The 24,220-nt window shown below is 35.8% G+C and overlaps 1 protein-coding gene across 3 annotated transcripts in view; it reads left to right on the top strand.

Annotated features, from left to right (window-relative positions):
* Positions 1 to 24,220, top strand: part of LOC121426341 (probable ATP-dependent RNA helicase DDX23) — an 86,680-nt gene that overhangs the window by 38,324 nt on the left and 24,136 nt on the right. For all 3 annotated transcript variants that reach the window (XM_041622608.1, XM_041622610.1, XM_041622611.1), the window contains exons 4-7: positions 8,119 to 8,257; positions 20,248 to 20,360; positions 22,094 to 22,206; positions 23,314 to 23,454. In XM_041622608.1, the coding sequence (XP_041478542.1) occupies positions 8,119 to 8,257; positions 20,248 to 20,360; positions 22,094 to 22,206; positions 23,314 to 23,454 (506 nt within the window). The remainder of the gene's footprint in view (positions 1 to 8,118; positions 8,258 to 20,247; positions 20,361 to 22,093; positions 22,207 to 23,313; positions 23,455 to 24,220) is intronic.

The following is a 24,220-nucleotide window of genomic DNA, read 5'->3' as shown; positions in this document are numbered from 1 at the left end:
GTTGAGCATAGGGGCATGTTGAGCCACCAGCCCCAGGCCAATAATGAATGAGTCAGACATTGTGGTGGTGTCATGTATTGATGACCCATAGCATAACACCTAACCCCACCACATTGTTTTTAACTTTGAAACAAAAAGTAGTTTTTTAGAGGGAAAAATATGAATTTCAGCCAAAAAAGTAAAAAAGAGGGTGGAATAGATAAGTACTTTATAAACACACACGTCTTTAAATATAATAAAGACATGATAACAACATTATTAGTCCAGGTATGGATCTTCATTCTTGTCATAGTCTTTTATATGATGGATGCATAATAAATGTGTGGATGCAAAATTATCGCACTAAGTTCGGACTGGGGTAAGTTGAGCCAAACAGCATGGGGCAAGTTGAGCCATGGTAATTCCTATGGTAATGTACATGTATCTTAAAAAAAAAAAACCCATAAAAATCAATTGAAATGCTGGCTAAAAGGAGTAAATTTACATGGCTGCTCTTTTCCTTTTAAAGAATGTTAGTATTTATAGAGAATTAGCAAGTGAAAAGACTTTAAACAAAAAATTGACATGCTGGTTCTCCCCTCATACATTTTGTACATAGTTTTTGTGGCTCAACTTACCCCAGAAGGTGGCTCAAATTACCCCAGAAGGTGGCTCAAACTTACCCCATATATGGGGCAAGTTGAGCCATTTGACATCGTTTTTTTCAAAGGTCACGATGACTTTCAGTGTGGGGATAGAAAGTTATATATACAGTGTAGGTGGAAAATATTTCAGAAGAATTAAATTTCAAGGCAAGGTACTTATTTCGACAAGATTATTAGTCATATCAATTCTAACATGCAAAAAGCAAAAACTGTCACAACTTACCCCGCCTTCCCCTACTGCTTGCAGTGCTGTGTTTCAGTACAGTGCACCCACTAGAGTGCTCACAATGTGGTGAGCCAAAAGATTATGACTTGAATGGGGACATTGACAAAGGCCTTTACCAAGGATTATCACTTCTGAATAGAATCTTAGCTCACTTCTAAGTTCTATTATCACTTCTCAACAATTGTAACAAAGCACATCCAGTATTCTAGATCAACCCTTTTAAATCTGGGGTATACAAATAGTACTTAAGCTAAGCCACCAGCCAATGTACTCTCCTAAATGAAGGAATATCATATGAACCATGGTCAGCGTGGAGGAGTGAAAACTAGAAGAAAGGAATCTAAGAATCTAAAAGTGATAACTGGAGATGTAGATGCTTCAACTGATGTTGTTGATGTGAATGTTGGGGATGATATACTACTACATAATTTGTCATTGGAAAGCTCGGTCGCTTACACCATACTGGAGTATGGCGTCCCACAAGGGTCAGTAATGGGCCTGCTGCTGTTTACGATGTACTCAAAGCCAGTATCTGACATTTTCCACAGATATGGAGTGGATTGATGACATCCAGCTTTTTGTGAAGTTTGATCCATCATTGCTGAACTCTATCGAATATGTGCAAAAGGCAGATTAATAGAGGCCGTGCAAGAAGTTCATGCATGGATGACATCAAATAAGCTGAAACTGAATCAAGATAAGACTGAGCTTGTAGTATTTGCTTCAAAAGTGCACCAGCATCTACTCAAGGACTTTACATTAACCTTGCATGATAACACAGGGTTGAGGCCATCACCAAATCTTCGCATCCTTGGAGTCGTCTTTGACAATCTCATGCTACTGGATGATCATATTTCGAATGTTGTCAAGAATGTTAAATATCAAATCCGTAATCTAAGCAGAATCAGGAAATATCTAGATGAAAACACCACACATGCTGCTGTTCGTGCCCTGGTCCTATCACGCCTTGACTATTGCAACAGTCTTTTTACGGCACTACAACTAAAAACATCCATCATCTTCAGCTACTCCAGAACCATTCAGCATGTCTCATCTTTTGTCAAACCAAGAACACCCACACTTCACCTCTGCTTAGCACTCTGCACTGGCTCCCTGTACAACATAGACTCCAATTTAAGACCGCTACTCTAGTTTATAAAGCCATTAATGGTCTCTCACCCTCATACCTGGGTCATTCCATGCCAATTCACCTAATGAATGTGCAATTTTGCACCCGACCGTCTCAGAATTTGTTGTAATTTGGTATACATAAAATTCACCATACATGTAGCTCAAGCAGAAAACAAAAAAAATTAGTCCAATCGGTCTGTCGGTTCTCGCGCTACGGCCCGTCCTTTTCTCCTTGTTTTGACAAAAATGGGCGTGACCTTCATCTTTCAACGGCCACTGCGTTGTTACGTGTTGACCAATTTTCATGAAACTGGTACCATTTGATAGGAAATTCAGAGAGGAATCCAAAACATGCATCGAATAATGTATTGGAGCAATTTATAAGGTCATGACCTTTGACCTTAACTTTGACCCCGGACAAATAATTTTTTAACTTGATTTTCGTGTATGTTAATTATTGGTATGATATTGACAAAATATGTTAAAATCAATGATGATATTTTATTTCTTCACCTTTAAAAACTCTTCCAAAGATACCATGAAATTTCACTCTAGTCCCACACACTGATATTCATGTTAGTAAAGTGTTCACCTGTTACATGATTTCTTCCCATCTTAAGTTACAACATGCAAACACATGAAAAGAAATTAAGCTTAATCAGTTTACAAATAAAAGATTAAACCTTTATGCTCATGAATAGGTATCTGTTTAGGTATTTTATGATTCAGCAATATATATCATATACATATATATATATATACATGTATATATTTTGATGATAAAAGTGAAGACTTTACTACCATGAATATATATATGATATATGTTGCCGAACATCAAAATGAATATATATTGATGAACATCAAAATGCCTAAACAGATACCTATTCATGAGCATAAAGGTTTAATCTTTTATTTGTGAACTGATAAAGCTTAATTTCTTTTCATGTGCTTGCATACTGTAACTTAAGATTGGGAGAAATCATGTAACTGGTAAACACTTTACTAACATGAATATCAGTGTGTGGGACTAGAGTGAAATTTCATGGTATCTTTGGAAGAGTTTTTAAAGGTGAAGAAATAAAATATCATCATTGATTTTAACATATTTTGTCAATATCATACCAATAATTAACATACACGAAATCAAGTTAAAAAATTATTTGTCCGGGGGTCAAACTCAAGGTCAAAGTTAAAGGTCAAAGGTCATGACCTTATAAATTGCTCCAATACATTATTCGATGCATGTTTTGGATTCCTCTCTGAATTTCCTATCAAATGGTACCAGTTTCATGAAAATTGGTCAACACGTAACGACGCAGTGGTCATTGAAAGTTGAAGGTCACGCCCATTTTTGTCAAAACAAGGAGAAAAGGGCGGGCCGTAGCGTGAGAACCGATGGACCGATTGGTCGATTGGACTAATTTTTTTTGTTTTGTGCTTGAGCCATGATGAATTTTATGTATACCAAATTACAACGAAATCTGAGACGGTCGGGTGCAACCACTGGGTGAATCCAGATGGAATGACCCACCTGTGTAATCTCATTCATGTACATGTAAAGCAATCTAACTATAATCTAAGATCTAATGCCAGTAGAGTTATCCAGATTCCAAGATGTCAAACCAATGCTGGCAAGCGGGCGTTCCTAGCTACTGCTCCAAGAACATGGAACGATCTCCTCAACTTTGTAAAGAATTCTGTTTCACTCAATGTATTCAAGAAAAATCTAAAAACACATCTTTTCCGCTAACTCCCGCTTGCCAGCACTGGTCTTATTGTTTAAATTTTCATTTGCATTTATATGTGTTTCTTTGTTTTATTTCTTCTCTCAATATAATGTGCTTTGTGTCTTGTATTAGAAAAGGCGCTATAAAAATGTATTATTATCATGATGTGAGAAATATATATTTGAATCATCAGCAAAAAGAATGAATGTAAGTAACCTAGATGACTTTTCAATGTCATTTATATAAATTATAAACAAAAGGGGTCCAAGAATAATGCCCTGCAGAACTCTGCAATGGACATGCTTGTGTTGAGAGAAATTATTAAAGGAAACCAAAACACAATTTTTCAGATTTTCCCCATTATCTTTAAAAATCGCATATTGCTTCATTCTGAGAATAACATTTGTCATGAGAAAATATAATTCATACCACACTGGGTCAGGAGGAAATGATGTGAAATATGTAAAATAAAGGGGCAAATCTAAAAATTGGTGTACAAAACAAAATGATGGTTGTCCACAAAATCAGCCATTTTGAAGCATGTACATGTACATGTATGCCAATTTGAGGATCCCCATAGAAAGTACAAGACTTTTTAAACGTCCATAATTTGCCTGTTTCATAACCGATTTCGATGAAACTTGGTTTAAATTTTTCATCTTGTTTTTATAATCTTTCCAATAAGATTGCTTTTCTTCTTGGGATTTGGTTTCCTTTAACTTTATGTGATACAAACTGGGTGTGCCCTTTAAGATAATTCCTGAACGATATCACAGGTTTTCCTGAATGCCGTAGTGAGAAAGTTTGTAAAGAAGGATGTCATGATCAACAGTATCAAATGCTGTAGAAAATCTATGAACAAACCAACTGTATTAGAAGACTGGTTACTCTCTTTGGCAACCTTTTGAACTAAAAGTATTGCATGATGTATAGTGCTACTGTTTTCTCATAAGCCATATTGAGTATTTTAAAGAATATTGAGCTTTTGAAAGAAACTTATTTTACGAATGTGGACCAACTTCTCAAGGATTTTAGACAAAGTTGTTTATAGAAATGAAATGGGTCTGTAATTATTTGTTTAGCTCTCTATCACTCTTTTTGAAAACCGGAATTATTTTTGAAATTTTCATTGATTCTGGAATGTTTTCAGAAGATAAAGACAGATTGAATATGTACATGTATGAACAAGAGGATGAACAATATAATTCATATTTTTTTGTAGAAGGTCGTTATCGATTCCTGCACTCTCATTAAATTTCAGCCCAGTAATGATTTTGATTATTTTTGGAGGGATAGGTTGGAGAGAAAAATAAAGAATAGTTATGAAAAGAGTGATCTGTTCAAGGATAATTGTTAAAAATATTTGCATTTTAAGTGTTTCAATGATTGAATTGTAATGCCTAAGCTGAGTAATCTTAGGATGCCTCCATCCCTTATTTGGGGTAAAATTGATTGTCTTCCATGTTCGTTTCAGATAATTTTGACAGTGATTAAATTGATCATGATAATATACCTTTTTTTATTGCTGTGTGGATGACCCTTGTATAAAAGTACACTCTTACTTTTGGTATACTGAATCCTTGTTTTTTAATTATTGTAGGACATACATCGTCGCACGCACCACGAACCGTCCTCTCTGCGCACTTCGATGCGAAAGTTACGCGCACTGTATCTATTCCACGAACCGTCCTCTCTGTTGCGTTGCCCACTGTGGCGTAAATAATTAACTTCAACAAAATATAAAGATACGGGATGAAACTTTGGAACCTGAACTTTTTAACGAAGACACTGGTAAATAATTTGCTCTCCTTGTAGGTGCAAGCCTTGAAATAAGCACCTGTGAGCCGGGGGCAATTTTTTTTTAAATTGCCCCCGGCTCACGGGCTTTTTACAGGAACCGGGGGCAATTTTCTGGAACCAGGGGCAATTTTAAAAAATATATATATAACGGTGAACCACACCACAAATTTGTTTAGAGTAAGCAATTTCTTAATTAGTACATGAATAGCATATGCTACATATTAGGCTTATTCAATCATTTAAGAAATCAGATTTAAATGTTTAAGTGTTTTGACACCCTCACTCCACATCCCCTTTACAACCACACACACATGGGCTTATTTATTATTCGGCTTTAATGAACCATGATCAATGAACCCCCCCAAAAAAAAAAAAATCTGAATAAATGAATACCGGTAAAATGAAAATTTAAAAAGAGAGAGATGGAGAAATAGAATTCAGATCAAATAATAAATTTAGAAAAAAAAAGTAAGTTTTTTTTATGGTTTGATTCACGGGAGTGGGTGAGTGTTTGTGTGTGATTGTGGCTGTGAGGTGCACTCGGATTGCATATAAATTATGTTAAAGAAATTAAGAAACGAAATCAATAAATAACTCAGTCTATTCAAATTCCAGCACATAGCCACAGGCTATGTACATGTATTGTAGGTTCACGTACCTTTCACAAGTTTTTCACAAGTTATTTGAAAATGCAGATCTCCACAGAAAATGCCTTTCATTCTGGGAGAGTCTGAATTCGGTGAAAATGTATTCATTAATAACTTAAATATTCATCACAATGAAGAAATCATAAAGTTTTTTGACAGTTTTCAAAAATTAACATGAAATCTAAACTCTATCTCAAACGGAAAATCACCATCACTTAAGCCATTACTGATAGAATTCTCACCCAGAGCTCTGGCAGACAACATGAGCTCAAAACTGGCTTGCTAACACCACACTCAAGTGCACGCGGCGTCCTAATTTTTGTTTTTAGATGGAGCCTTGTTTGATTATTCATTGTCTGATATTTACCCCTCTCCAGGAAAGAAATTAAAAGGCTACAATTCACAACTATAAGCTAAGTTATTTTGGATTATTAAGGCTCCGTTTTAACAAGCAAGCCAAGGTTGGCGACTGTGAGGATAAGAGACTTACACATCGTATGTGCTGTGAACAGGGATTTATCTCCTCTGCAATTCGAATTACTATATCACAGAATTGTGATATCCCAACTGGAAATGTGTGCATTAGAAATTGCACATGGTGAAGTATGGAAAAACCACTAACGGAAGAACGCGCGCATGTATTACAGGAAAAAAAAAGACGGACTTACGTAGCTCACTTTTTATAGTGCAGAAAAAAAAACGCACTTGGCAATTTTAAACTGTATTTATCGTAAATTGAAAGTTATTTGATTTTGGCTTTACAGATATTTAAATTACATGTATGATATGGCTTCACTGCTCACTCACGGCGGGCGCAATTACCTGGAAAATATTTGCGCCCGGTTGTCAAAATTTTGATGATTTTGGGGCTTCATGGGCGCAATTGATGGCGTTATGAGCGCGAATTTGCGCTCAGCGCCCGCTTATTTCAAGGCTTGTGTAGGTGCACTTATTGCTGGTTAAAAAAACCTTTTCTTTAAATGCTTTTTCTGCAAAAGTAACTTTCGCATCGAAGTGCGCAGAGATGACGGTTCGTGGTGCGTGCGACGATATATGTACAACCTATTTTTAAAATTAATTTTCGCAGAATTACCATCATGTTTTTTATAGTTTAAAGATCTAGTTCATAAAACTTGGATATAAGAGTAAACAAGTATCACTGAACATCCTGTGAAATTTCAGTTCACTTGACCAATGTCGAAGCTGAAGGTCATTTAAGGTCAATGAACTTTGGCCATGTTGTAGGTAATTGTTGAAATGCCATTGTACATGTAACTTGGAAAGTTTATGGATATAGAATGTGGACATAGGGGTAATCCAGTATCATTGCTCATCTTGCACAGTCATAGGTCATGTGATCAAGGTCAAATGTCATTTAGGGGCAATGACTGTAGTAGCATGTATATATGGACGGTGTTTTTTGTGAATAATTATTTTATAATCATTTTCAATGTCAGCACTGCTGCCAAATTGAATTGCGTAATGCAGGCGAGACTGCCAGAGGCGTTCCACTTGTGTTTTTTTTAGTACATGTATATGAAAAATATCGCAACACCACAGTAGTTTCAAATTCAATTTCCGAGATCAAAGAAACATTTTATTTTCCAATTTAATAAATATAGGGCAATATCTCTACAAAAACTACAAACCTTTGTTGAACACGTTATTGGAATGAAATAAGCCCATTTGCCATCTCAAAACATTGGCATGGGTCATCTTTGCTTGCTGGATTTGAACTCAAAACCTTCATTCAGACAACTGCTTGTTACCTTTGATTACTATTCTAAATTTAGTGTTCAAAACATGGCTACTTCCATGAGTGCACTGTCCTAAATCATTGCAGAGAATCTTTGAATTTGTGGTGACAGTGAAGAATCTAATACCTGTATTTAAAACAGTGAAACTTCTGTATGTTTGAAAATAATATTTATGTTTGTTTCCAGCCCAAATTTTTGACAAAGGAGGAGAGAGCAAAGTTAGCTGTGGAGAGAAGACAAGCTGAAGTAGAAGCTCAAAGGAAAGCTTTGGAAGAGACTCGTAATAAACAGCTGGAATTTGAGAAAATGGCACAGCAGGCCTCAGGTAGGAAGAAGTCTCTTCTCAACAAAACAACTGGGGAATGATAATTGGGTTTTAATCAGCTCTACCCCCCCCCCCTCCAACATGGGATGTTAGTGGGGTTTCAATCAGCTCTACCCCCCCAACATGGGATGGTAGTGGGGTTTCAATCAGCTCTACCCCCCCCCCCCCTCCAACATGGAATGGTAGTGGGCTTTTCAATCAGCCCTACCCCACCCCCAAAGATGGGATGGTAATGGGGTTTTAAAAACTTTTTAGTGGGGTTTCAATCAGCCCTACCCCACCCCCAAACATGGGATGGTAATGGGGTTTTGAAAACTTTTTAGTGGGGTTTCAATCAGCCCTACCCCCCCAAACATCGATAGGTCATGGGGTTTTGAGTGGGGTTTCAATCAGCTCTACCCCCCCCAAACAGGGGTAGGTAATGGGGTTTTGAGTGGGGTTTCAATCAGCTCTACCCCCCCCCCTCCCTCCAACAGGGGATGGTAGTGTGGTTTCAATCAGCCCTACCCCATCCCCAAACATGGGATGGTAATGGGGTATTGAAAACTTTTGAGTGGGGTTTCAATCAGCTCTACCCCCCCAAACATGGGTAGGTAATAGGATTTTGAGTGGGGTTTCAATCAGCTCTACCCCCCCCCTCCCTCCAACAGGGGATGGTAGTGGGGTTTCAATCAGCCCTACCCCATCCCCAAACATGGGATGGTAATGGGGTATTGAAAACTTTTGAGTGGGGTTTCAATCAACCCAACCCCCCCCCAATATGGGATGGTAATGGGGTTTTTAATGGGGTTTCAATCAGCTCTACCCCCCAAACATGGGTAGGTAATAGGGTTTTGAGTGGGGTTTCAATCAGCTCTACCCCCCCCAAACATGGGTAGGTAATGGGGTTTTGAGTGGGGTTTCAAATTCAATCAGCCCTATCCCCCCTCCCAACATGGGATGGTAATGGGGTTTTGAGTGGGGTTTCAATCGGCCCTATCCCCCCTCCCAACATGGGATGGTAATGGGGTTTTGAGTGGGGTTTCAATCGGCCCTATCCCCCTCCCAACATGGGATGGTAATGGGGTTTCAATCAGCCCCCCCCCCCCAACATGGGATGGTAGTTGGGATTTGAGTGGGGTGTCAGTCAGCCCTACCTCCCCCCCAAAAAAAAAAACATGGAATGGTAATGGGGTTTCAATCAGCCCTATCCCCAAACATTTTGCCATTAGTCAGGCAGCATATGTCATGATTTACCGGCTACTTCGACAAATTGGCTAAGTCTGATTTTTCACTTTTATGTGATTGGTGACATGACAAGGAACAACTTTCAACTTGGTGACAAATTTCTAATGGTCATCTTGACCATGTGAGGGGTCAAAATGTGGTCAATAGGGGTCAATTTTTGGAATTGCCCCGATTGTGTCGAGTGATACATCGAATTGTGTGTCTGGTTATACTGAACAAAAAAGTGTACACAATTATATACTCTTGACCTCCCGTTAAAAAGTTATGACCGGAAATAGCAAAAGGTCAACGAACTTTCGTTACATTGTATATATGGCAAATGACACTGAAGGTGTTAAGAAAGCTATTTTCCGGGGTTTTTTTGTGCATGTTTGTACTTTCTTTATTTTCGATTTTAATAAGTTCACCGTCAGAGGTCCTTATCCAGAAGATATTAGGGTCAAGACAAGGTCAGGGAAAGGTCAAAAGGTCGACATATAGCTGAAATACACTAAAAGCGACTAGAATCTTAGAAGTCTAATTTTTCGTGGGTTCTTTATTTTGAGAAGTCTGTATCTAAGACATTAAATATATTAAGGGGCTTATTTAGGAACAAAATAGATAACAGAAATAGACGTCGAATGCATTTAGTGTGGTATCATGGTATTGCAGGAATACCTTGAAACAACTTAACAAACCCTTATGCCCTTAAAATCCTATCATCTTCATGATGTAATAAGTGCAACCAGCTCTTTCCGTGTTTCTCTTTTTTTAAGGAATTAAATTTAAGTTCAATTCATTTTCAATTTACTAGTCTTCGATATGTAAAGAAACATTCCTTCATTGCTTTGTCAGAATATTTCAATCAACAGAAATTATTATATTGTAGTAGGGTATAAGTGTAATACTATGTTAACGGAATAAATATCGATTGACCAGTGCTCCCAGCTCCTAAGAAAGATGCATAACATTTCATTTGGATTAACTTATGAATAAGATTCTGAGGTTTGGATTGAGGATGATAATAGGCTCCAATTGCTCCTTAATTAATTCAAATGTGTGACGGTTATATTATTTCTGACAAAGAGGCAACATCATGCAGGCATGCGTATTATAGTCATGTATGTCAATTATGCTGATGTGATATATTCTGACCATTTTGATCTCTGGAGTCAAGAAGGACTACACATTTCTGGTGCTGTGCTGAGCCAATCATCACGGCCGTTTTTGCATAATTGTAAAGAGAAATTTATAGATTTTGTGCATACTTTTAGTCAATTATGATGTATCTTTCAGTAAAGAAAAATGCAATTTTTCACAATTTCTGGGGGCAGCTGCCACCCCCGCCCGCTCCGGCATGGCCGTGGTTTACTTCAATGACATTTGTGATTATTCTTTCTGGTAACATCCAGGTAGTTCACCAAGTAGGAAAAAACACGACAAAAGAACAATCAGCATCTATGCATATCACTATCGTGAGAACAGGTATTAAGTTTAGATTCACGCTGTATGCTCTGGAAAAAAAAAAAACTTGATAAACACTTGATAAAATAGAAGGCCTAAAGTCGTGTTAATGACAGTACAATCAGAAATATTGTGCAGTCTTTTTGGCTCCAGAAATTGAGTAATGGTAAGAATATATCACATCAGCATAATGGACACCCATGATTGACTACAATGAGCATGCCTGCAAAGTGTTGCCTCTTTGTTAGAAATAATATAACCGTCACTTGTTCCAATTAATCAAGGAACAATTGGAGCCCAACTTATCATATCATCCTCATCCTAGCCTCATTATCTTATTCGTAAGTTAAGTTGAATAAGATAGGCATCTTTCTTTGGAGTTGGGAGCACTGATCAATCGATGTGTTTATTAGCAAAGTATTACACATATACCCCAGGACGTTACAATATTTTCTGTTGATTAAAATATTCTGTACATAGAAAATGGATGAAATGTTTCTTTACATATCAAAGACCGGTAAATTGGAAATGAAAAGAACTTGAATTGAATTCCTAAATTAAGAAACTCGGAAAGAGCTGCATGGTTGCACTTATAACATCATGAAGATGATACGATTTTCATAGGTTTTGTCAAGTTGTTTCAAGGTATTCCTGCAATAAACCATAATACCACACTAAACTATTTGACGCATATCACTGTTTATCTATTTTGTTCCTAAATGAGCACATTTAACCCCTTTTTTATCTAATGGATGATGTCTTTTTAGAGACTTTTCAAAATGAAGAACCTACTCCTAAGATTCAAACCGCTTTTAGTGTATTTTGGATACCAATGAAAGTTTGTTGACCTTTTGACCTTGTCTTGACCCTTAATATCTTCTGGATAATGACCTCTGAAGATGAACTTATTAAAATGAAAAATAAAAAAGTACACACATGCAAAAAAGAAAAAAAAAACGAAAACATTAGCTTTTTATCAACTTCAGTGTAATTTGCCATATAATATACAATGTAACGAAAGTTCGTTGACCTCTTGATGACATTTCCGGTCGTAACTTTTTAATGGGAGGTCAAGAGTGTATGGTTGTGTACACTTTTTTGTTCAGTATAACCAGACAAACAATTTGATGTATGATTCAATACAACCGGGGCAATTCCAAAAATTGACCCCAGTTTGACCCCTCACATGGTCAATATGACCATTAGAAATTTGTCACCAAGTTGAAAGTTGTTCCTTGTGATGTCACCAATCACATAAAAGTGAAAAATCAGACTTAGCCAATTTTTCGAAGTAGATGACATATGCTGCCTGACTACATGAGAAAGGTTCTGACTGTACTGCTCGCTGACTTTTTTAGCTCATCCGGCCCGAAGGGCAAGATGAGCTTATGCCGTGGCGTGGCGTCTGTCGTCCATCCACAATTTCAAAATGCTACTACTTCGCCATTTCAAGTCCAATTTCAATTCTGTTTGCTTTATATGATAGCACTAGGTGGGGCATTCAAAATGTCTACACAGAATTTTGAAATTTTGACCAGAACAATTTTTATGCTAATTTATGCGCATTTTTCAAAATTCACAAAAAATGCTACTTCTTCTTTATTTGTTGACCGATTTTGATTTTTTTGCTTCCATCTGGTAGAGCTTCATGAGGTTCACCAAACTTGTACACAGAATTTTGAAATTTTTGACCAGAACAATGTTTATGCTAATTTATGCGAAATTAATTTATGAATATTTTTTTTAAATTGACATAAAATGCTTCTTCTTTATTTGTTGTCCGATTTTGATTTTTAGCTCATCCGGCCCGAAGGGCAAGATGAGCTTATGCCATGGCGTGGCATCCGTCCTCAATTTCAAAATGCTACTTCTTCGCCATTTCAAGTCCGATTTCATTTCTGTTTGCTTTATATGATAGCACTACTAGGTGGGGCATTCAAAACTTCTACACAGAATTTTGAACTTCATTAAATATGCTAATTTCTGCGCATTTTCAAAATTCACAAAAAATGCTACTTATTTGTTGAACGATTTTGATTTTTTTTGGGTTCCATCTGGTAGAGCTTTATGAGGTTCACCAAACTTCTACACAGAATTTTGAAATTTTTACCAGAAAAATTTTTAAGCTAATTTATGCAAAATTTATGCATATTTTTGAAAATTCAAATAAAATGCTTTATTTGTTGACCAATTTTGATTTTTTTTTCTTCCATCTGGTAGAGCTTCATGAGGGTCACCAATCTTCTACGCAGAATTTTGAAATTTTGACTAGAACAATTTTTATGCTAATTTATGCGAAATTAATTTATTCATATTTTAAAAAATTCACATAAAATGCTTTTTGTCTCGCCCACCAGAGGTGAAGGCGAGGAGGTCACATGGTAAGGTCAAAGGTCATTTTCAGGTCAACGTTAAAGTTTACATGCAAGACTTTAACTCCGCAACCGTAAGTCGCTTTTCAACCAAACTTGGATGGTAGATGGACTTTGGGGACCTGCATGTTATGCTGCAGTCTGAGGTCATATGGTAAGGTCAAAGGTCAACTTTAAAGTTTACATGCAAGACTCTCTTATGACACCTAACTCCGCAACCGTATGTCGTTTTTCATCCAAGCTTTGATGGTAGATGGACTTGGGGGACGTGGATGTTATGCTGCAGTCGGAGATCACATGATAAGGTCAAAGGTCATTTTCAGGTTAATGTTAAAGTTTACATGCAAGACTCTTAACTCTGCATACCATAAGTCGCTTTTCAACCAAACTTGGATGGTAGATGTACTTAGGCGACCTGCATGTTATGCTGCAGTCGGAGGTCACATGGTAAGGTCAAAAGTCATTTTCAGGTCAACATTAAAGTTTACGTGCAAGGCTCTTATGACAAATGTTATTCCATCCCAGTAATTTCACAATGAAGTTTTGATATAATCCTCTTGCCTGCCCTCACAAATCATGATATTTCTGGATATTTTCTTAATTGGGCGAGACACAAAATTGCTTTTGCCTTGTTCTTCTTTAATTGTTGACTGATTTTTACTTTTTTTCTTCCATCTTGTAGAACTTTATGAGGTTCACCAAACTTCTACACAGATTTTTGAAATTTTCAGTAGAAAACTACTTATGCTGATTTATGCAAAATTTATTCAGAAATCACAGAAAATGCCTCTTTATTTGTTGACAGATTTTGATATGTTTTTCAATCTGGTAGAACTTCATGAGGCCCACCGACCTTTTACACAGAATTTCGAAAATTTTCAGTAGAAAATTATTTATGCTAATTTATGCAAAATGTATTAATAAATCACAGAAAATTCCTCTTCTTTATTTGTTGACAGATTTTGATTTTTTTTTCTTCCATCTGGTAGAGCTGCATGAGATATACCAAACTTGTACACAAAATTTTGAAATTTTGTCTGGAAAATTATTAATTCTAATTTATGCAAAATTTATTCATAAATCACAAAATATGTTGTTTTTTTTTTTTTCTTTTCAATTTTGTTTGCTTTATGATAGCTCGAGGTGGTGATACAAAATTTAAACATAGAATTTTGCAACTCATCGAATCTGCTATTTATTCATATTGATTTTGGTTATTTTTGTTCCATCTGAGAGCTACCGTTCACCAAGTTTCTACACAGAGTTAAGAAACTTTGACTAGATAATAATTAATACTTAATTCATATGAAATTTATTCATAGATCACAAAAAATGCTTCTTTGTCATTTCTTCATCAATTTCAATTCTATATCCTCAATTTATGTCACCAATATAATTCACTACAGTGTCAACTGGGCTGAAATGAAAATTTTGTTAAATTGTGTTGTGAGATACCAGATGAGCTCCACATCATTGATGTGCTAGTTTAAAAAAAATGTGTGACACCCAAGTATGCTGATCCAAAACTATTCAACATTATAAAAGTGAACGTCACACCCAAAACTTGAGAAAGAAAGAAGTGCCTTCCATAAAGCAAAAAATACTCTTCACTGTTGTAATTGGGAAAACAATTTTGATTGTCAAAATTCACACAATTTGTTTTTGATCTGCAGTTCAAAACCACCATGGTTTATGCAGATTTCAATAGTAGATAATGCTTTATACTTTGTGCTTGTATCACAGATGTCTAAATTCAGACATTTTGATATGATTTTAATGTAGATTAGATATGATACTGGGGGCTAATAAATGCTCAAACCACAGCAAAACAAGTAAATTCAGCATGTTATAACAATAATGTTCATTATTGATTATTAAAACCAATGTGTATAAACAATGGATTCATACATGTATTACAATGCACCTTTTTTGTCTCACCTGCATATCACAAAGAAGGGTATTAAAGAAAGAAAGAAACAAAAGAAATACATAAGTAATTGATTAAGACGATGAAAGAAGAAATGAAACAAAGACATACATGAGAAATTACAGAAAAGGAAATAGAGGAAGAAGAAAATATAGAAATAAATAAGATTTCATAGAAAAAAAAGAAAGACTAGAAAAAAAACAAAGATGAATCAAGATGTAATTATAAGCAAGGAAATACATATTAAAGAAAATTGATAGAAAAGAGATTGAAAGAAGAATTAAGACATATTACAGAAATACGTAAGAAATTATAAAGAAGAAAACGGAAGGAGAGAACAAAATAACATAATGAATAAAAGATGAGAATATTAAAACAAGCAGATACATACAAATTAATAGAAAAAAAGAAGATAAAAATAAAAACAGAAAAATACATAGGAGTTGTTGGAAAAGATGAAAAATAGAAAAGTTTCAAAATTCATTGAGCGCTCGTTTTCCTCACTGAAATAGGTACCATCACAGGCTTCACAGCGCATCTCGCGATTACCGCAGACGTTCCAATTTAGACGGCACTCACATGTGTTCCTCATGTTTAGATAAAGGAATTTCATGCCGTGTTTGTTCCAGACGATCTAGTGTGACACTAGAGAGAGACAGATCTAAACAGGGTATTAGAAAGTATGTGGACCTAGTTCATGAAACTTGGTCACAAGGGTAATCAAAAAATATTACTGAACATCCTGCCTGAGTTTCATGTCACACGACAAAGGATAAAGGTCATCTAGGGTTAATGAACTTTTGCCGAGTTGGGGTATTTTTTTAATTACCATCCTAACTTTGAAAGTATGGATCTGATTCATAAAACTTGGACATAAGAGTAATCAACTATCACAATGAATGCAAAGAACTCTGAATTTACGTTATTTGGTTCACAAATGAAATGGACTAGTTTGTAGTTCATGGACAAATTAGGTCAAATGACCTTTCATTTCTTTCATTGAGATGGCAGATTTCAAAACAAGATAATATGTAAGGATGCCTTATATAGCAAGATAAAAAATTGAATAGACCAGGTGACTAGAAAAGCACACCATTGAACACTATATGAAGGTATTTGTTGCATTTCTACTTTTAATGCATATTATAGCATGTTGTACAATGTACTTTATTGCAAACTGTGAAATACTCGTCGTTCATGGATGCATTGTTTTTTGTGGATGTAAATGAAAAGCACAATTCAAAAGAAAAGAATATATGAATAATCAAGACATCAAAGTTGGTGCTTATCTCATTGAATTTTAAACCACCATGTCACAATAAATACAAATGACCTTCCTCTGATCATTGGCAGAATCTTCTGATCATGCGCAGAATGGAACTACAAACTGGCTTATTGGCTAAACTTGAGAAAAATATTTGCATTAGACTTGAACAACGGCAAATTTTTACAAGCATACACTTTATACTGATCCTTTTTTTTTCTAGATCCAACATTGCATTGGAAAGAACACGTGACAAAAACAATTTGAAAAAATAGGATCGAGGATAGCATTACTTGTTCGTTCAAGAAGATACCTCTGGAAGGATTAAAACTCCTTGCTAAATGCATTACTTTTACCTTTGTTGAATACTGTATTTTCTGTTTTCCTTTATCGAAATCCAGCCTACATGTATTTGTTATACTAATATCTTTAAAAAATCTGAAACTGTATACATGCAGTATTGGTACACGTAGTGCACAAAACACAGGTTAGATTTTGCCCAAAGTTCCAACGGAAGGTGTCAAAGTTTTTCTTTTGCTGGTGCATTCATTTGAAATAATTTACCTAATTTTTTAAGAAATGCCAAATCCGAAATTCCGAATCCTCATTTCGTATTTTATTTTACTGTTACAATAGTCTTATAATTTTGCCCTTTGTGTTTTTCTCTTCTTTACACTTTGCTTGTCTCAACTTCAATGTACACTTTTTAATACCCATGTTTGTTATATTTATATTTTTGTTGTCTGGCCTCCAAGGACAACAGTATACCAATTACCGATGGAGCCACCCTACTACAAAAACTTACAATTAAATAAAAATAAACCCCGGAACATCCTGTGTGAGTTTCAGGTCACATGACCAAGGTCGATGGTCATTTAAGGCCAATGATCTTTGGCCAGGTTGGGGGTATTTGTTGAATTACCGTCATAACTTTGAAAGTTATTGATCTGATTTATGAAACCTGGACATTAGAGTAATCAAGTACATGTATCACTGAACATCCTGTGCGAGTTTCAGGTCACATGACGAAGGTCAATGAACTTTGGCCATGTTGGAGGTAGTTATTGAATTGCTGTCATAACTTAAAGTTTATAGATATAGTTTATGAATTGTGGACATAGGGGTATTCGAGTATCACTTACAAGTCTTAGGTCACATGATCAAGGTCAGATGTCATTTAGGGTTTATGACTATAGTATTATATCATTATATGAATGGTGTTTTTGTGAATAATTATTTCATAGTACATGTAGTTTTCAAAGTCAGCACTGCTGCTATTTTGAATCACATACAGTAATGCAGGTGAGGTGCTCCACTTGTTATTTTCACCATGTTCAAATCCAGGTTTTTATTTGAAATTGTCCTTGATAGCAACATTTGATGTCCAGACATCTTTAACAAAAGTCAGTAGGAATCCCAAATACATAGATCGTTTCACAGCAACATTTATTCAAGAAGAATTACTCAAGAATGGGAGTGAGAATTTCACTACTCAGGTCACATATCACCTTCATACCATGATTCAAGCTCCATGTACAGTACAATACATGTACACAGCACAGACTTTGTTATTGTGCCAGGGTAAGATTTGGTAATATCCATGCCTCAATTATGAAAGGAGTATTATCTACATGTACTTTTTTCCAGCTTATAGGAAATGAGCATTTCTTATACTGTATAAGCTGTTATTTTCGCGGGGGTTTTATTTTTCGCGGATTTCGCGAATTGCCAATCGGCCGCGAATTTAACAACACGCAAAAATTTTGACTCATTTCTTAGTCAGTGCCAATGCCCCCAACAGCAAAGCTTTGCTATTGAAAACATCCTGCATTGTGAAAAAAATTGAGCTATGCACCTCTATATGTACAAAAATAAGGCTTAGAAAGTACAGTTAGTGATTCAAAAAGTTAGCTAGAATTTCACTTGTTTTTATTTTCCCCACATTATATGGCATTTCTTTTATTGTCTTCTATTCTCCACCTTTAATACATGTACTGTATAAGCTGTTATATGGGGGGGGATTATTTTTGCAGATTAAGCCAAGAAAGTACAAGGGGAAGACCGGACACTTTGGCGATTTTTGAAATGCTCATGGGGGAAGGGCTCCCAATAGCATTAAGTATTAAGTAAACCTTCGCATATCGGCACACGGCTGTGTTTAAAACATTTTGGGAAAATGATATAGGGGTTTTGGGAGAGGGCACAAGGGCATCGCATGTGGATGGTTCCACCTTTTCTCTCCCAGAAATCTCATTCACATCTAATTAAAAAAAAGAAGAAAAGAATTTTAAAATATCATCTATTCCTTCACACTTCCATCATTTCCCTCAAATGTTTTGTACACAACCCACAATAGCGATACCCAAGGCTCAGCAAGGGTCTACTTAATGCTTTGGTGTGCTCTTCGCGAGTGTTTCATTATGCGCTCTATTGACTGTTCTGTTGCCCCCTTGTAGTGTCTTTGATTTTGCGAATTGCTTAATATTGGCCGTGAAACTATTGACACATTTAGTAGTCAGTGCCAATGTCCCCAACAGCATAGTTCTACTAAATTGCAAACATCATGTTGGGTGAAAAAAATTGTAATATGCACCTGCAATGTACAAAATATAAGGTTGAGAAAGTACAATTATTAAAAAAGTTAGCTAGTGACATGATGAATTTTTAGATATAAAAGTACAAAAACAAGTGAAAAGCCACTTTTTTACACTTTCTTTAAAGGGACATATTTACATGTATGTACAAAAAACATGTCAGCATTGGGGCTTTGAGGAGTATATTTTTGCTCATGTTTTGCACTATTTTTGCTTCTCTGAAATGCTGTGGTAGTGTTTGGTACATCTTCCGATCGCACAACAACCCGCAAAAATGTTGAGACCTCCTGATTTGCACAAAATTATGTGTGCACAAATAACAGCTTATACAGTAAAAGCATTCTAATTGAAGGTAACATGACATTTGCTCCTGTGACAAATGCTTTCAGAGGACATAGGGTTAGAGTTAGGATTATAGTTTTGGTTCAGAATAAAAGGATAAGTGTTAAAGTTTTGGAGGTTACATTTTACATGTATTGGCTTAATATGCAGATTTCCATTGGAGAAATTGCCGTTGGAGCAAATGTCATGGACATTCTTATTTTATTATATTTCTTCACCTACTGTATATGTAGTATGAAAGGAATATTTCCTATATAGATTAGGGTTGGGTTTAGGATTGGGCATGGTAAGAAAAGGTTAAACTTTTTCTTAATACACAAAAAAATCTGAAGAATTACCGGTACCTCAAAATTTTTGGCTGCTAACTGCAGCTTTCCTCAGCGATGACAGAAGTGACCCAATTTGAGCTGGTGACGTGGTGATCAATGATCTCGGCATTCAAACCTCTCAATAGGGACAGAGGCGATACAAGCTTCCGAATGCTTCAGCCAGATTATCGATCACTAGGTCACCAGGTCAATCAGGTCACTTCGGTCATTGCTAGGTCACCAGGTCACTTCGGTCATTGCTAGGTCTCCAGGTCAATCAGGTCACTTTGGTCATCTCTGAGGAAAGCTGTAGTTGGCAGCTAGAAATTTTGAGGTAATTCTGATTTTTTTTCTTTGTGTTGAGAGCAAAAGTTTAACCTTTTCTTATTTTCAACTACAGTAACACAGATGAACTTTCATGATCAATATGGCAGTGTTAAATCCAGGGTTAAAGCTGGTAATTCCTTCAGGGTATGAAATGAGCAAATGTCATGAACCATTCGTTTTATACAGAGGATCCTAGAGAGAAGGAGAGAAGAGAACGAAGAGAGAGGAGGATGAGGGAAGATGCTGGGGATGAAGAAAAACTATCAAGAGATGAAATCAAAGAGAAACAAGCAATAAAGGTTTGACTTTAATTATAACAGTTCTTAATATCGAAAACCATCAATAATTTTTCCCACCCTGCATCATTCAGTTTAAATGTTTTGCATGCCAAAAGTCTTATATAATGCAAACTTTGCAGTACAGTTTATTGAAGAGGCCTATCAGTGATTTTTCATTTCATTGATCATTTATCCTCTTTTTTTAAAGGTCAAGTCCATCTCAGAAAAATGTTGATTTGAATCAATAGAGAAAAATCAGACAAGCACAATGCTGAAAATTTCATCAAAATCGGATGTAAAATAAGAAAGTTATGACATTTCAAAATTTCGCTTATTTTCAACAAAATAGTTATATGAACGAGCCAGTTACATCCAAATGAGAGAGTCGATGATGTCACTCACTCACTATTTCTTTTGTTTTTTATTGTTTGAATTCTACAATATTTCAATTTTTACGAATTTGACAATTAGGACCTCCTTGCCTGAAGCACAAAATGTTGAAATAATGGAATTCCACATGTTTAGGGTGGAATGAAACTTCATTTTACATGACAATGACAAGAAAATCAAAATATTTCCTATTTCATATAATAAAATGCAAAAGAAATAGTGAGTGGTGTCATCAACTCTCTCATTTGGATGTAACTAGCTCGTTCATATAACTATTTTGTTGAAAATAGCGAAACTTTAAAATGCCATAACTTTCTTATTTTACATCCGATTTTGATGAAATTTTCAGTGTTGTGCTTGTTGAATTTTTCTCTTTTTATTCATATCAAGTTTTTGTTGGGGTGGACTTGTCCTTTAAGATCAGAAATTGTAGCAAGCTTGTCTCCAATGTCTGTGAAATGTGATTCTGTTGTCAAAGCGTAGTGTATGTATTGCTGCTGATTTTCATCTAGGTGATATTGAAAATTCCAATTAATAATTGTAATTTTTGTCTCGCCTGCGTAGCAGAGCAAGACTATAGGCACCACTTTTTCGACGGCGGTGGCGTGAATATCAAATCTTAACCAAAGTTTAAGCTTTTGAAATGACAACGTAACTTTAATAATAAAGTTTATGAACCGAGTCTATGAAACTTGGACATAATGTGAATCAAGTATTACTGAACATCATGCCTGAGTTTCAGTTCACATGATTTAGGTCAAAGGTCGTTTAGGGTCAATGAACTTTATCCAAGTTGGGGGTATCTGTGGGATTACATGTAGCATCATTGCTTTGAAACTTAGACATGTATGTACATGTAAGAGTTATCAAGTATCACTGAACATTTATTGTATCGCGTGATGCAGGCGAGACTGCCAGAGGCGCTGCACTTGTTATGCAATGGGGCCAAGGTCTTTATAATTACTTTGATTTTGGTGAATAGCTTAAACGATGTTTGCTTATTTTTATGTAAGTTTACCTGTACATAAGCATAGACTGTATAATCTCATGATCCATAAACTGAAACCCAGTCACTAGAGAAGGTCTCAGTAAATAGCTGTTATATATAGCTTCAAAAAGTACAGATTATTCGAAAATTTGTTCTCACTGCATAATTCTGAATATAATCAAGTTCTTTTGTGGGTAATTTTTGATCATTTTGACAAGTTACATATCATTTTAAAGCAGAAGGTGTGCTCTTTCATTTGCATAAAAATGAATTTTTTGGTGACATTTTGGTTTTGGATAGGCAGGTCTGACATTCAAATTGCTGTATGCCCCTCAGTCTTCATTTACCACAACCAGAATTTATCTTTATCGTTCAGGACCGTTATTTGGGAGTTGTAAAGAAGAAGAGGAGAGTTCGTCGTCTCAATGATCGGAAATTTGTTTTTGATTGGGATGCAGGAGAAGATACATCAGCTGATTTTAACCCTTTGTAAGTCATTTATGAGCTCGATGAGGCTTTTGAGGGCTTCTTCATCTATGTGGCGTAGAGCTTTCCCTAGCAATTCAAATTGTCTTGATTTTAAAATATCAGTATTCCAGTCCAGAGATTAGTAATTCATTTGTTGTCATGTTCATTAAAAGAGCAACTTCCTGTTTATGGAGAAGCTAGAAATAAAAGTACTGCAAAGTCCTAGAAGTGTTAATCTGTTGAAAACTAAATAATGCAATTCATACAGGCTTTGTACGGGTTCATCTCTGGTCTAGTAGGCATTGGGTTCAAGGTCCTTGGAATATTATTGTCCCATCTTTTTAGACCTTGTGTTTTTATACGTAAGACAATATTGCATTTTATTTCTGAAAAAATACATGATTGGAGGCTCAATTCAAAGTTCAAAGTAATATTTTCTTTAAAACAGAAAATTGACTTCTGATGGCAGTATATTATAAACATAATAAACAAATATTCAACATATGAAATACCAATAAAACATAAAGAGCCAAGATATATTTCAAATACCGTAAGATACAATTATATACTGTACATGCAAACGACTCTTCAGAACTCTCTAAACCACTACAGAGAGATAGAGAACAACATATTAAATGAATCTGCTGCTCTGTGTCCCCTCAGTGAGCCAGAGAAAGCCATAAAGTATAAACCCACAAGAAATTCACAATATACAAATGATACACTGTGCATTGGTAGGTTTTTCAAGCACAAGATAACTGTTGAACCCACAAGGTGCAACTGGGTGGTTAAGAATAGTTTCCATAGCTATCGCATGCTCACAGAACAGTGGAATTTTTTCGCTGAAAATAAAAAAAAATTGTTTAACTATGCATAAGTATTTACTGGACGCATGGAAAATTTACCACATGCATGGATGGCTATCTACTGGTAATTGATCATGCATGACACCCATTCCATAATAAACAATGAATAACAGGATTGCTCAATATATTGATGAAACAGCCAGCTTAACTAGTCCTTTAATTCTGAAATAATGCTTGATGAATCTGAGCAAGAAACAAATGTTGAACTGGTGTACTGTATTGATGCAGTTATTTATTTATTTATGTTTTGGTTGTTGATCAGGTACAGAGAACATCATGAGATCCAACTTTTTGGACGTGGGAGCGTTGCAGGAATAGATATTAAAGCACAGAAGAAACAATCCAAGTTCTATCAAGAGATCTTAGAACAACGAAGGACAGAACAGGAGAAAGACCAAGAAAAGTAAAGCTAAGTCCCCCCAATTAAAAAGAAGTTTGTTGCCGTAACCTGACTGACCATAAACTTTCTGGCTTTTATTTTATATTCAAATTTTACAAAAAGCATGAAATGTTCGAATTGACACTTAATTCCAAACTTATGCTTTTGTCTCCCCGACGGCCTGGCCGGAAGTGAAGGCTAGACTAAGGGATCCAAATGTTGTCTGTCCGTCATCCATCTGTCAAAGACATTATGACGGATAACTTTAAAACCTAACTCACTTTATTGGGATATTTCCTTGCCTAAAAAGACCAGGGGGCTGATTCAGCCTTCCTTAGGATCTTGGCTGTCTGTCACGTGACTGCGACGAAAATTGGCTTGCGCATTTAGGGACAATGGCCATAGTATATTATTATGTGAATTGTGTTTTTGTGAATTATTATTTGATAGTTGTTTTCAAAGTCAGCACTGCTGCTATATTGAATCGCGTAATGCAGACAAGACTGCCAAAGGTACTCCACTTGTCTTATTTTATTTTTAGACGAAATTTGTTGATGAACACAAAGAGCATAAAATCAAGTACATGTAATGTGAATCATTAAAACCAAAAATATTCATGTTGCAAAAATATGTGAGAAATGTCATCTGAAGTATGAAAATTGTGCCATGGGTGTGATTTGTACACGCCATTCAGTCAGTAGGCAGGTCCCCCAAAAGTGGCTTCTTTCATCCAAGGGATATTCATTACAAGAGAAGTTTTGCATATTTAATGAGCTTGATGCGGACTAAA

The sequence above is a fragment of the Lytechinus variegatus genome, chromosome 13 (assembly GCF_018143015.1).
Source record: "Lytechinus variegatus isolate NC3 chromosome 13, Lvar_3.0, whole genome shotgun sequence".
NCBI lineage: Eukaryota > Metazoa > Echinodermata > Echinoidea > Temnopleuroida > Toxopneustidae > Lytechinus > Lytechinus variegatus.
Note: the sequence above shows the minus strand (reverse complement) of the source record. Positions and strands in the feature narration are given on the sequence as shown.